This window comes from Podarcis liolepis (genome assembly GCF_965112155.1).
Source record: "Podarcis liolepis genome assembly, chromosome: 3".
Classification (NCBI taxonomy): Eukaryota; Metazoa; Chordata; class Lepidosauria; order Squamata; family Lacertidae; genus Podarcis; species Podarcis liolepis.
The window spans coordinates 21,143,872-21,157,319 of NC_139557.1; the positions used below are offsets into that span (position 1 = coordinate 21,143,872).

General features: G+C 42.8%; 1 protein-coding gene across 1 annotated transcript in view; it reads right to left on the reverse strand.

Moving 5' to 3' along the window:
- Positions 1–4,386: 4,386 nt before the first annotated feature.
- SDC1 (syndecan 1) overlaps positions 4,387–13,448 on the reverse strand; it is a 33,302-nt gene continuing 24,240 nt past the window's right edge. The window contains exons 2-5 of the mRNA XM_083495711.1: positions 9,648–9,729; positions 8,613–9,151; positions 8,213–8,360; positions 4,387–6,567 (exon numbers count right to left, since the gene is read on the reverse strand). Of these exons, the coding sequence (XP_083351837.1) occupies positions 6,401–6,567; positions 8,213–8,360; positions 8,613–9,151; positions 9,648–9,729 (936 nt within the window). The 3' untranslated portion in view covers positions 4,387–6,400. The remainder of the gene's footprint in view (positions 6,568–8,212; positions 8,361–8,612; positions 9,152–9,647; positions 9,730–13,448) is intronic.

Consider the following 13,448-nt stretch of genomic DNA (forward strand, 5'->3'; position numbering starts at 1 on the left):
AATATTCAAGCTCTCTGGCCCTGCAAGCAGACCACCCAAAATTACTTTCCAAAATTATATTCCAAAATTACTACAGTGGAACCTCGGGTTAAGAACTTAAAATTCGTTCTGGAGGTCCATTCTTAACCTGAAACTGTTCTTAACCTGAGGTACCACTTTAGCTAAATGGGGCCTCCCACTGCCGCCGTGTGATTTCTGTTCTCATCCTGAAGCAAAGTTCTTAACCTGAAGTACTATTTCTGGGTTAGCGCAGTCTGTAACCTGAAGCGTCTGTAACCCGAGGTACCACTGTGCTTTCTTTAGTGAAGTAAGGGGGCAGGGAGAGGGTTGGGGAACCCAACCTAGAACACATTCAATATCATCACTTTAGCATATAGGCATATAAAGCAAAAAATCATTGAATTTGGATGGGACCACCAGGGTCATCTAGTCCAAGCCCCTGCAATGCAGGAATCTTTTTACCCTATGTGGGCTTCAAAACCAAGCCCCTGAGATTAAGGGTCCTGTGCTCTACCCACTGAAGAAAAGTTTCAGTTCGCATAAAAATCCAGCACCAGAAGGACTACCAAAATTAAAAAGAAACATACCACAGGACATTTCATCAATCTGGTGTCCTCCAGAAATTTTTGACTATGACTCTCACCAACCCCAACCAGTATGCTGGAAGGGACTGGTGAGAATTGCCGTCCAAAACTTCTGAAGGGCACCAGGTTGGGAAAGGCTGTAACTAAAATGTTAATGGGGAACAAAGAAAGAAGCACGGAAACATCAACTACCAACAGTTATATATAAGGCCTGGATATACATTTGCATATGCATATGCAAATGTATATTTGAGCTCCCATTGCTCGGTCCCTGATCCTGCCAACCTAGCAGTTCGAAAGCATGTCAAAGTGCAAGTAGATAAATAGGTACCACTTCAGCGGGAAGGTAAAAGGCATTTCTGTGCACTGCTCTGGTTCGCCAGAAGCAGCTTAGTCATGCAGGCCACAAGACCCAGAAGCTGTACGCTGGCTCCCTCGGCCAATAAAGCGAGATGAGCACCGCAACCCCAGAGTCATCCGCGACTGGACCTAATGGTCAAGGGTCCTTTTACCTTTACCTTTATACATTTGCATAAGTGTGGGCCCAGAATGCATGAGGGTGGAGGAGAATCAGACAGCTATGCTCTGACTGATTGGCAGGGGGTTGGACTCGATGGCCCTTGTGGTCTCTTCCAACTCTATGATTCTATGATTCTATGATTCTATGACTGGTACCACCACATATTCATGACCTAAGATGTTTCACCACTCAGTTTGAGAATAAACAGACCATAACCAGGGGCAATTTACACAGCAAAGCGACACACAAGGTGTAGACAGTGGTTTTAAGCAGATACACAACTCCAGCTTGGACATTTGTGCAGCCCTGCAGTGTAGACTCAATCAGGAACATTTGTTCCACAGTACAGAGTTGCCTGGGAAAGTTAAGTCAGGGATGCAAACCTGCCGGATTCCATCGTCCCCGACTCAAGACTTCTCAATCTAATCATATGTATGCTTCCTTTATTCCATTGAACTTATCCCTTCCAAGATATCTTGTAGACCCAGCAAACATTAAAATGAGGGTAGCCGTTACACAGGGAAGATTAAATGTCTCTCCACTAGCAGATTGGATGGGATAGCACAAAGGAATTCCTAAAAAGGACAGAGTCCGTGGCTGCAACTCTGCCAATAGAAGATACAATTCATGTGTTCCTTGAATGCCCTTTTTATAATCATCTTAGAAACGACTATATTTACGCATTGTTAAGATCACAGAAGGAAAGGTAATCCTTCACAAAGACTTGTTTTTTGATGTCTGGTGTAGAGAAGTATATATCCTTCAGAATATCTAAATTTCTTGCTAAGGCTCTACAAATCTGGATGTATCGGAAATGATTTACCCTTTAAGGGTTACGGAGCAGAAATGTACAGTGGTATCTTGGGTTACATACGCTTCAGGCTACAGACTCCGCTAACCCAGATATAGTATCTCGGGTTAAGAACTTTGCTTCAGGATGAGAACAGAAACTGCGTGGCGGCAGCAGGAGGCCCCATTAGCTAAAGTGGTACCTCAGGTTAAGAACAGTTTCAGGTTAGGAACGGACCTCCAGAACAAATTAAGTTCTTAACCCGAGGTACCACTGTAAATCTCTATTATTACTTAGCATTTTCATGCGTATAACAGCTGTCTGCTAAAGCACAATAAACTGACTTGACGGCTTGGAGTGGTGGGTGCTGGAAGTCCAACAATGTCCGGAGGTCCCCAAGTCACCTACACCTGCAATGGGACACGTGCATTTTGGGCAGGTGTTCTTCAAGAGAGCGGTTATGTTGATAAAGTAATTGCAGGACTCTTTTCCTAGCTAGTGGCTCAATAAAGCCTTCTACAGCACACCCAACTAACACCATCACACAGAGAGATATTTAAGAGCTCACACTGCTGGTCTTTGTTACCATAAATTTTGCCATAAATTTTTTTGCCATAAATTGAAAGTCCCAATTAACCAATACTATGGACTCATAGTTTATTATCAAAGAGAAACGGGCAATGAGTGGTATAAATGCAGTTACTCTTCAACTACTAGGGATCACTCTGGACCAGAAGGGAACCACCAGACAATCTCAATTAAGGAATGCAACCCAGCTAGCCTTGTTGCAGCAAAGAATTTTGTTTACTACCCAAGAACACACGTACCAATGAAGAAGTGGTGCTTAGCAAGTAGTGCAAAGTTTTCCATGTGCAGAGGGAAAGTTGTTTTTCTGCAAAAAAAAATGCTTCCAAGTTCAACCCCATGTGTTGCAAGCTCACTTAAAGCTTTAAGTCAGCAACTATCTACCACACAGTAGAAGGAAAAAAATGTTTCATTGCAACTGTAGTGCTGTCAGGCTTGAAACACTGGAGGAGCATGGTTTTTTCTCATTACCTGCCCTGAACATACTTCCAGGTGGTAAATATATGCTCCTTTTGGTTGCTGTGCACTGTTTTACTGTTTTTATTTCATTTTTAACTAATTATTTATTTTAATGCTTTTATTTTTATTTTACTGTTGTAAGCCAACCCAAGGTCTGGGAGGCTTAAGGGTTAGGGTTAGGGTGAATAATTTAAGCAAAGTGAATAATTTAAAATCTTGCTTATCTAAGATGCAACATGAAGCAATTTTACCCTCATTCCACATATACACATTTCCACTCCCCAAATCAAAGATGCAGTAAGCAGCCAAAATGGCCAATACAGCGAGTGGTACATTTTGTGTTTCCCCAACAGCACCACCACATACTCTGCTTTGTAAATCCCTTTCGTTTTTATTAGAAAGAAAATGTAGCGGAATACTTTGTAATTCAAGGCAGCAATTATCGTAAAATTGTAAAGTTGGAAGGGATCCTGAGGATCATATAGTCCAAACCCCCTGCAATGCCGCTGTCCAATATGGGGATTGGACCTGCAACCTTGGCATTATCAGAACAGGAAGAGTTTGGATTTTATATCCCGCTTTATCACTACCCTAAGGAGTCTCAAAGCGGCTAACAATCTCCTTTCCTTTCCTCCCCCACAACAAACACTCTGTGAGGTGAGTGGGGCTGAGAGACTTCAAAGAAGTGTGACTGGCCCAAGGTCACCCAGCAGCTGCATGGGGAGGAGCAGGGAAGCAAACCCGGTTCACCAGATTACAAGTCCACCGCTCTTAACCGCTACACCACACTGGCTTACCAGCACCACACTCTAACCAGCTGAGCTACCCAGCAGATTCTAGGCATACTTACTGGTCTTATTGAACAGGTCAGCAGGTCTGTCTGTGCAGCAAATATAGATAGGTCCAGGCTCCATGTGTTTCAGACCAGTTCTTCCATCTTCATAGCATAGCAGTTGTCTGGATATAGACTGGTCGGGCAGTGTTTTGTGTGTCTCTTGGTCCCATTTTCCTGCCTTCATTGCCACTGACATTCTGCATGTTCAGTAGCAGCCAAAGTATAGCATGGACAACCTCTGGGCCTCCAGAAATTGCTGGACTATGATTTGCACCAACCCTGACTATTGGCTGTGCTGGCTGGGTTTGAGGGGAGTTGGTGTCCAAACACGACATCTGTAGAGCCAGACATTCCCAGCTCCAAATACTTTGCCAACACACTCTGAGGTTCAGGTGCCCAGGAGAATTAATAAGCCTTTGGTGAAGGGCAATAGAGACATCTTAAAGATAAAAGTAAATGAAGTGGGCAAAACAAGACTGAATTCAGTACACAGAGCTGCAACTCTGTGTTTCCAGTGCATTTTTCTGAGGAAACAGCCTTGCAACTCAAAAGAAGAAGCTGAAAATAAAAATTTGGGTATGGACAGGTAGATCAGGTAATGACACGAAACAGCTTATTTTGGCAGACTGCCTTTTTATTGCATGTGTTCTGTTTGAGAAGTACAAAAAGAACCAACTGAAGGACTTGCATTTCAAAATTAGCAGTTTGCAAGTTACAGAATTCCAGTTTTTGCTCGACCGTTAAAAACGCACACGCCAATTTTATCACTCAAGTCTTGCCCAAAAGAAGTGTGTATCCTAGATCCGAGAAAGGCAGTGATATCTTTTTTGTACATAAAAAAGGGACACACAATCACTTAAAACCTCATTGTAAAAAGGTAGTTATGGGTAGCTGAGTTGTATTGAAAGCAAGTCAGGAGTTGACAGCCTGGTTTCACATGCTGGGGGGGAAAAAAGTATTTAGCCTATCAAAGATAAAGAGCTTTGTGGCAGTGATATACGGAAGGCACCAATTGTTTGGTTGAAAACTCACAATTATGCTTTATTTGAAAGGTTCTTACTTTACTGTATGTATTTACAGTGCCCTAGTGTCAACTCATTCTTCTGCCTACACTTTTTGCTAGAAACGGAAGCGTCTTGCAAGCTAACAAGTGTAAATGGTGAAATAAAGAAGAGCCTAAACAGTGATGTATGTGGTTTTCCCCTCACCGCTAAAAAAACCCCCAAAGCCTTTACCAAAAAAACACACAAAAAACTGTTCAGCAGAGAGATAATTCACATCCATGTCATCCTGTACATTACAGAAATCATATACCTATACTTATTCTACACCATCTAGCTGTTTTTCAAGAGAGCTCCGCCTCCCTCCACACACAGTGTAACTTAACACACATTTAAATACTGCTTTGGAAGTGCTGACATTCACCGGTTTTGGTCCTATCGACACACATTCCCAACAAGACCCCCAACTTCACACTTTGGGCATGCAAGGGAGTTGAAGGCACCCTATCCATCTTTGACCTCCTCTTCTACACAGAACAGCTTCTGAAGACATTTGCTCTCCAAACTCTCTTAACGCTCTGACACAAGTTGGACCGAGATAAAAGCCAGCCACGCACATTAATAGATGCTAACTCCCCTCAGGCTCTGCATGTTGAGCCTGCGCTCCCAGAACCTCGACTACAAAACGCCAGTCTAATATGATTCTAGTCCCTGGGACTTGGCAGCAACAGAAGCTCTCATCACCCCTTAACAGGCTCCGTCCTGTACGCTGAATGCCACACCCTGCATTTTAGGTACCGGGTGGCAGAGGGAGTTTGGAAATCCAGTGGAGAAGTAGCCACTATCCCAAAAATGCAATGCAGAAGAGGTAGATAACAAACGGTGGCTCCGGGACTACTATGTGGACCTGGTACACAGGGAATAAGGACAACACTACAGCCAGTAGGACCAGAAGTAACTGGAAAAGTGTGCACACCTCAATGCTTCCACCTCTATGTTCCCTCATATTACAAAGCACAGTGTATAAAATTTCTCCCACTAGAATTCCAGAGGAGTCATATGCCTAACTTTTAAGAACTCCATCTCTTTGGACAGACCTTTTAATTTGAGGGGGGTCTTCGTTCACACACCATTCAGCTGCAATAGAGTGACCGAGTGTTACCGTTGAAAAGGGGGTGGGAACATTGAAAGCCACATAATAACCAGTTTTATTATTATTATTTTTTAAAAAAGAAAAGAACATTCTCTAATGCACACAGGGATGGCTACTAAGTGTTGGGGCGCCGAAATGTCTTTAGCATACAGACACGCACATTATACCTTACTAATTTCTTGGTGCATGTTCCTAGGACGTCAAGACTATATACAATCGGTTCCTTATCTTTTCCCCAGGAGTCCTTAGACTAAGGCTAAGGTTCCACTTTAAAGGTAATCTTTGTGCAAGAAAGCAGGTATGGTTTTAATTAATCCAGATTGACTTTGGAAAAACAGAGGCGTTCCCAATGGCAAGGAGGCAGAGGCTTAAGCTCAGTCCTATGGCTTTTAGTTCCCCCCACCCCTTTTTAAAACGCAGTGAGAACTCATGGTGTCCAGGAGACATCCAAATGTCTTTTAAACTTTCTTTGTTCATGCGTAGAATTCTTCTTGTTTCTGTGGTTTCTGATAGCCTCCATTTGACTGTTTTGGCTCATCCAGTGAGTAGCTTCCTTCATCTTTTTTCTTCATTCTGTACAGCATGAACCCAACTAGGAATCCAGCAAACAGCAGACCTACTAGTCCGCCAGCGATGACCCCTGTGGAAAAAGCAAGTGCCGAGTTAGATGTATTCAGATTAGGAATAAACGAAGTGATAAAGTATTTTTTCCACACAAAAAACCCAGAAGCATTCCTGCTCGGAATCAAGAAAACGTATAGACCACTCTTTATGTACACAGCGGCAAGAATTCTCATAGCAAAAAATTGGAAAAGCAACATAATCCCCACCAAATCTGACTGGTTAGCTAAAACGATTGAATATTTACATCTTGCAAGACTAACGGGGAGAGTAAAAGGAAACACTGTTCAAAAAGTTAATAAAGAATGGTTAATTCCTAAAGAATATCTTAAAAACTATATGGACAATGCAAATCTCCTAGCAGATTCAGACTATATCTTGTAAATAGAGGGAAGATATTGTAAAATATGTATAAACAAAAGGAAACTGTGATATGCGTGTTGAGTTAAGATTGATAACAAAGCATTAAGAGGAAAGCGGAAAGTCAAATGTGTGTGGTGTGATGTCCAATGTAAAGGTATGAGGGTAGGTATTGTATGAATTGTATGTACTGTGTAATATCTGTTGAGTTTTATGTCATTAATGTGTGATAACAATAAAGATTATGTTTAAAAAAAAGATAAAGTATCCCCCCCCCCAGCAAACGTGGCCACCTCACTGTTCACCCCTAATTCTAGATCATTCATGAACAAGTTAAAAGCAGCACAGGCCCCAATACTAATCCTTGAGGAACTCTACTTTCTACATCTCTCCATTTGGAGAACTATCCATGGCTACAAGCCATGATGGCTATGGTCTGCAACTGGAGGCGCAAACACAACTGGAGGCGCAAACACTTCCAAATACTAGTTGCTGGAGACCACAGGAGGGGAGCATGTCCATGTATTCAGACCCTGCTTGAGTTTCCCACAGGCATCTGGTTGGCCCCACTGATGCTTCTTATGTTTCTCCAAGGGTGACCAACGCTTCGTAAAAAGAACAGCCAGCCAGAGGCATGCTACAAAGAGAGTTGTTTCTGTGGAATCTACAGTCTGGATCAGGGCTAGACAACATGATGCCCTCCAGATATTGTTTTGTCTATAAATTCCCATCACCTGCCATGCTGGTTGGGAACTGAGAACCCAACAAGGTCTGAGAGCCTACAGATTTCTGGTCCAGATGAAACAATCCAAGTGTCCAGCTTTGGGGGCTAATCTTTTTCCTCCAAGCTGCTAAGAATGGGGCATACGACAGTATTCTCCTTGAGCACAGCCTTCATGTTTAAGGTCCCGATCATGTGCCTTCTACACAAAGGCCCTGCTCACCCTCCACATGCTGAGGAAGCAAGAGTGGGGGTGCACTAGTTGTGCTTAGGCTTTGTCATCTGTTGTCACAAAGCCATATGGTAACTTTAGCCCGTAAGATGCTTGCTGTAGTACTGGGTTGCCCTGGGCATAATTAACCATACAGTGATGCCAATGTGAGCAGCTACTCTGCAGCAGCTGTTGAGGTTGTGACAAGTGTAGAGCTCCTCAAGTTCATACTGTGGCTTTGCTGTGCAGAAAACAGTATGGCGGCTCAGCAACAGTTGTCAACTGAGATAGTGCTAGAGGTTGCACAGTAAGTAGTTTAAACTAAGCAGGGGAAGAGGGAGAGGGGGAGAGAGATCATCTAGTTTCACATACCTCCTAGAACTTCTTTCCTGTCCATTATTCCTTGGGCGGTTCCTGCAGATTTTGCATTCTTTGTTTCTGTATCTACTGATTTATCACCGGGCTGAGATCCCACTCCTAGTACTGAATTTTCTCCATGCAGATCAATTGAAAAGTCATCCTGCATAGAAGAACAATCACACCATTTTAAATTTCCCTTCCACAGATTCAGTGCATGTATGTTGTCCACACAGCTACAAGAGTTTATGAGGCAGCGTTGCTACTCAAAGTTCTATGATCTGCTCAAAGTCTGCAATTAAAAAGTCTGCAAGCTATAGCACAGGTCAATGGCAAAGCTGAAGGTCAATTAATTGCATTTCAGCGTAAGAGTTTAATTTATGTAGCAGCATGGTAAACAGCGTCTCGTTCTTACCTTACTTCCAGAACCATCTTCAATTAGGATGCCTCCATCATCGGGCAGAGAAGGGATTTCATTCTGGTCACCAGAGGATATTGTAGTGGGACTTGCAGTATCCAGACTTCTCTCACTAGTCGGCACAAAGTCCAAAGCAGGTGTTGCATCATCAGTGCTTGATGCTTGATGGACATCTTGGTAGACTTCTGCCTCAATGGAGTGTGTGCTAGAAATTTGCGACGTTGTGGTTCTGACTGTGGAAATGTGGTGAGTCGCTGGGATTCTAGTCGTTATGACTGGAGACCTTGTCGTTCCTTGTTCAGTAAATGAGTCCAGCTCATATTCTGTAGCTACTGCTGTGTTGTCGGTCACCAGATCCATCAATGGGACTAAAGGTATGCTTGTTTGGGATACAGTTCCTCCTGGATAGTCTTCTGTAGGGCTGTCTGTTTGCTGTACCTCAGGCTGCTTATATTCCGAGTCAGTTGAGGATTCGGGCAACGACGACATATTTGTTCTTCCTTGTAGTGGAACTTTTACGAAGGTTGCAGGATGGCCTGACAAAGAAACCAAAGCATAAGTATTCGTTTTAGTCAGTACACAGGAGGCCTCTAAAAACACACTACAATGCGTAAGAGAAAGCTCACCCAAGTGGTTCAAGAAGTCTGAGGAATCTCTATCTCTTCAATAGCCAATTCCCACCCCGTGGCCAACTAATTATGATAGTGGTACCTCGGGTTAAGTACTTAATTCGTTCCAGATGTCCGTTCTTAACCTGAAACTGTTCTTAACCTGAAGCACCACTTTAGCTAATGGGGCCTCCCGCTGCTGCCGCGCCGCTGCTGCGTGATTTCTGTTCTCGTCCTGAAGCAAAGTTCTTAACCCGAGGTAATATTTCTGGGTTAGCGGAGTCTGTAACCTGAAGCATATGTAACCTGAAGCGTTTGTAACCCGAGGTACCACTGTATAAGCTTAAAGAGTTAGAGCTGTTCAGAACCCAAGAGTTCAGGAAGCGCTTTGTTCACAGCTAAGCAAACACAGAAACAAGCTTACCTGCTCCAGAACCAGAAAAAGAGTCGTAATCATCACCAGATGAGTCCATGTCTTCAGGTGGGAAACTGATGTCTGCTGGTTGCTACAGAACAGAAAACAAAGTACATTTAGAATATTCTCTGTTGATTGTTTCCTGCACACATTACAAATCCTAGCAAAATGCCCATCGCTATGCTAGGTGGGATGCCATATAGAGGAATACTTTTTATTCTGCAAGGACTAAGGGTAGGGAAAGAGGATGTATGTATGTATGTATGTATGTATGTATGTATGTATCTGCAATACCCTTACAAACAAAGACAAACACCTACTGTACACATATAAACCCTGATAGATCCTTCTTGGCAAAGCCGGACCATTCAGTATTGAAAACAAAGGGCAGTTAGTTGCACTGTAAAGAACACTGCTTTATTCCACCTCCCTACTAATTTCTGAATATACCCACACTGTAAGCTACAAAAATGAAGCTTGCTTCACAGCCATAGTGAATAATAATTACATGCTGAACAGAGATTAGAAGAGCCACAGAGGAACTTATTATTATGATGATTCATTTTTGCATAGCAATAAGACATAAAGATTCAGAATCATGCAAGGCACACATGGAAGTTTTGTTTCCAATTTACACTCCTTTCTGCAATGTGTCTTTTAGACACTTACACAAGCAATACTGGAATCATTTCATTCCACTATTTGTTTAGCAAAGTACTGGCACTAGAGAAGAGATGCAATTAGTATAATTAAACAGATACACATGGTCATATAAGAAAGTAAGTAAGAGCAGGGGAAAAGTAAGAATTGGAAAATTTTAAGAGCAACTTTCATTAGAAAAAAAATTGGTTTGCTAAGTAAAATGTTCTGATGCCCTAGAGAGTGATCTAATTTAGCAGATTTACTTTCTTTGAAACAGAGAAGCTTGGCCAATATTATACTTGCAACTGACATCTTTTCATGTTTATGAAATGCAGGAGGGGGGTTGGATGTGGAAAAATAAAGGAACTGGAAACTTTTCTGCTCCGCATCACTGCCTGTGGGCCATGAAAAAGGCACACAGAAACTCTACTCTGATACTAGAGCTTGTGGTGAACGTGTTCAGAATACCCCTGAAGCCATTAAATTCTTTGGCTGCATTATATCAAATGTAGAAATTTGATTCTACATTCTTTTCAAGCCATTTGGCCAACTGAGAGCCCTCAACACAAACTTCCTTATCCAAAAAGAAGCCTACAATCTTTGATAAATGATGGTCTTTTTATTGGTGATGAGATCGAACAAGGGTTTTACTTGGGAGCTTCAGATGAAATCCTTCCCCAAGTCCCTTTTCACAAAACACTGGAGACCACAGAAGCACAACATGCCCTCGTTTGGGCAGACAGGTAAGGTAGGTAATGACAGCTTTTCACATGTATTTTGGGCTCATCCTCTATCTAGAGTGCTGCAAGGCTGTTTTCTGCAAACCTTTAAGTTATATTCCCCTTTGTATGTGTGCCTATCTGCACTCTTTGCTACATCAAGATAAACACTCACAAAGAAAGAGACTTTCCCTGCAGGGCTATCTTATCTATATGGTTTGATTCCATTTCTCCATTGTGTTCCAGCTATGTCAGCATGCCTCTTAAGCATCCGTTCTACTGCTAAAGGAACAGCAGTTTTCCTGGCTTCAAGAGGATATCAAACTAGATTTAGAGCAGAGCTGGGGAACCTTTTCACTCTTGAGGGATGCATATCCTTCAGGCTATCCTGCCAGGGACTGCTGGAGCAAAAAGTGGGCAGAATTTGCAGCCCTGTGCTACTCTGTGCCATCGCCACATCCCTCCCTCCCTCCGGTGCACAGTGAGAAAGAGGGTTCCCAGAGGGAAGTCAAAGTGGGCCTGCAGCATCTGGAGGGTCACATGAAATTAGGCTGGTTGGCAGTAGTGGGAAAAAAGTTGCCCACTGGAGGGAAGAATCAGTTGGGATAAATGGTCACCAGCACCAAGACAGATGATCCTATCTGCATGAAATTGTCTCCAAACGAACACAGTTAACAGCCTTGGTGGTTCTGGATCTCACGTTTGGCTCTCCTCAATTAGGATTTCTGCATCACATCCCACATAATTGTTCCACATCACAGACCCTGTGTGTCAATGCACAGCCTCTGAAATAGCATTTTGTCTCTTTCACATACCTCCACTGCCGCATCACAATGCTGACATCTGAGGCAAGGATTAGGAGGCAACCGATTTTGTGCATTTTTATGTCCTTAACCCTACAGGATTTACATGGCAACCTTTCACATTTGGGCTAGCAGCACCAAGTGCTTAAGGCATACACAAACCATTCTGCTGGCATGGAAGAAAGCTAGTTACGGATCATTGCTTTGGAGGTCTAAATCTGCCCAGAAGATCAAGAGAAAGTTCCTCCAAGGATGAGAAACCAAACACAGTCCTGGGATGTTCAGCAGCTTTGATTCCCAATGAGAGGTAATGGAAGCTGTCTTAGAACTTATCTCATGGATAAGTTCCCTCATCTCATAGATATCAAGTGAAAGGTTTCAAATACTAGACACTTTTCAGTGAGACTAAAGCATGCAATGTGGATTCTGTTCTGAACACTTTCTTGTAGAAGCTTGTCCTATGCAGGTGTTCAGTTTGTTAAAATACAAAAGCATCTCTATACTGGAGGTAGATAGCTACAGGGGAGGCTTCTGGTAGCCCTACACTCTTCTCATGAACTTGTGAGAAGCGCTTGTTACTTTTCACCTCCAGGCAATTTGACTGCACATGCATACCTTTAAAAGTAAAATATATATATAGTGTTACAGGTTCTACAAGATATCAAACAGTGTTAGAAACTGGGATAGAAAACTAGGAGGTCCAATGGCCAAGTTGTGGGCACCAAAACAGAATATCTAATCACCTCTTATTTTGGTGGGGGGGACAACACTTTTTATTATTTTGATAAGCACGAACTAATATGCAATTCACATAAGAGACACATTGTTAATATCACATTTTTATCAGAAACTGTTAATACATTTTAATTCCCAAGTACGAATTCCAAAGGATCAGTGCATCCCAACCCACGCATTATTGTAGGAGTTGAGGATCCAGCCTCTTTGAATTGAAATCTCCAGAAAGTTATTTGAATGCTGTGGTCTAAACCACCGAGCCTCTTGGGCTTGCTGATCGGAAGGTCAGCGGTTCAAATCCCTGCAACGGGGTGAGCTCCCGTTGCTTGGTCCCTGCTCCTGCCAACCTAGCAGTTCAAAAGCACGTGAAAGTGCAAGTAGATAAATAGGTACTGCTCTGGTGGGAAGGTAAACGGCGTTTCCGTGTGCTGCTCTGGTTCTCCAGAAGCGGCTTAGTCATGCTGGAAGCTGTCTGCGGACAAACGCCAGCTCCCTCAGCCACTAAAGCGAGATGAGCTCCACAACCCCAGAGTCATCCGCGACTGGACTTAACGGTCAGGAGTCCCTTTACCTTTACCCTCTGGTTGGGTTTCTTTGATAACAAGAGATTGACACAACTATTTCCTATTAAGAGTCTCTGAATGCTGTCCTTGGTATAGCAAATGTTTTTGTTGGGTTTTCCCTATACTTCCAGCAGCATTTATGAAGACACTCTGAATACATGTATTTCAAGGACGTCTCAGCTGGAAGGCTGTGGATGGGAAGGATGTATATTCTCCAGGTGGAGACAAAGTAATAGTCTCTTCTTCCCCACCCCATTTCAAATGAGACATGTGTGGGAAGGATTTTAAGACACATATGCTTTTTATTGATGCTTTCCTAAAACAGCTGGATTATCAGCTTGAGTTATG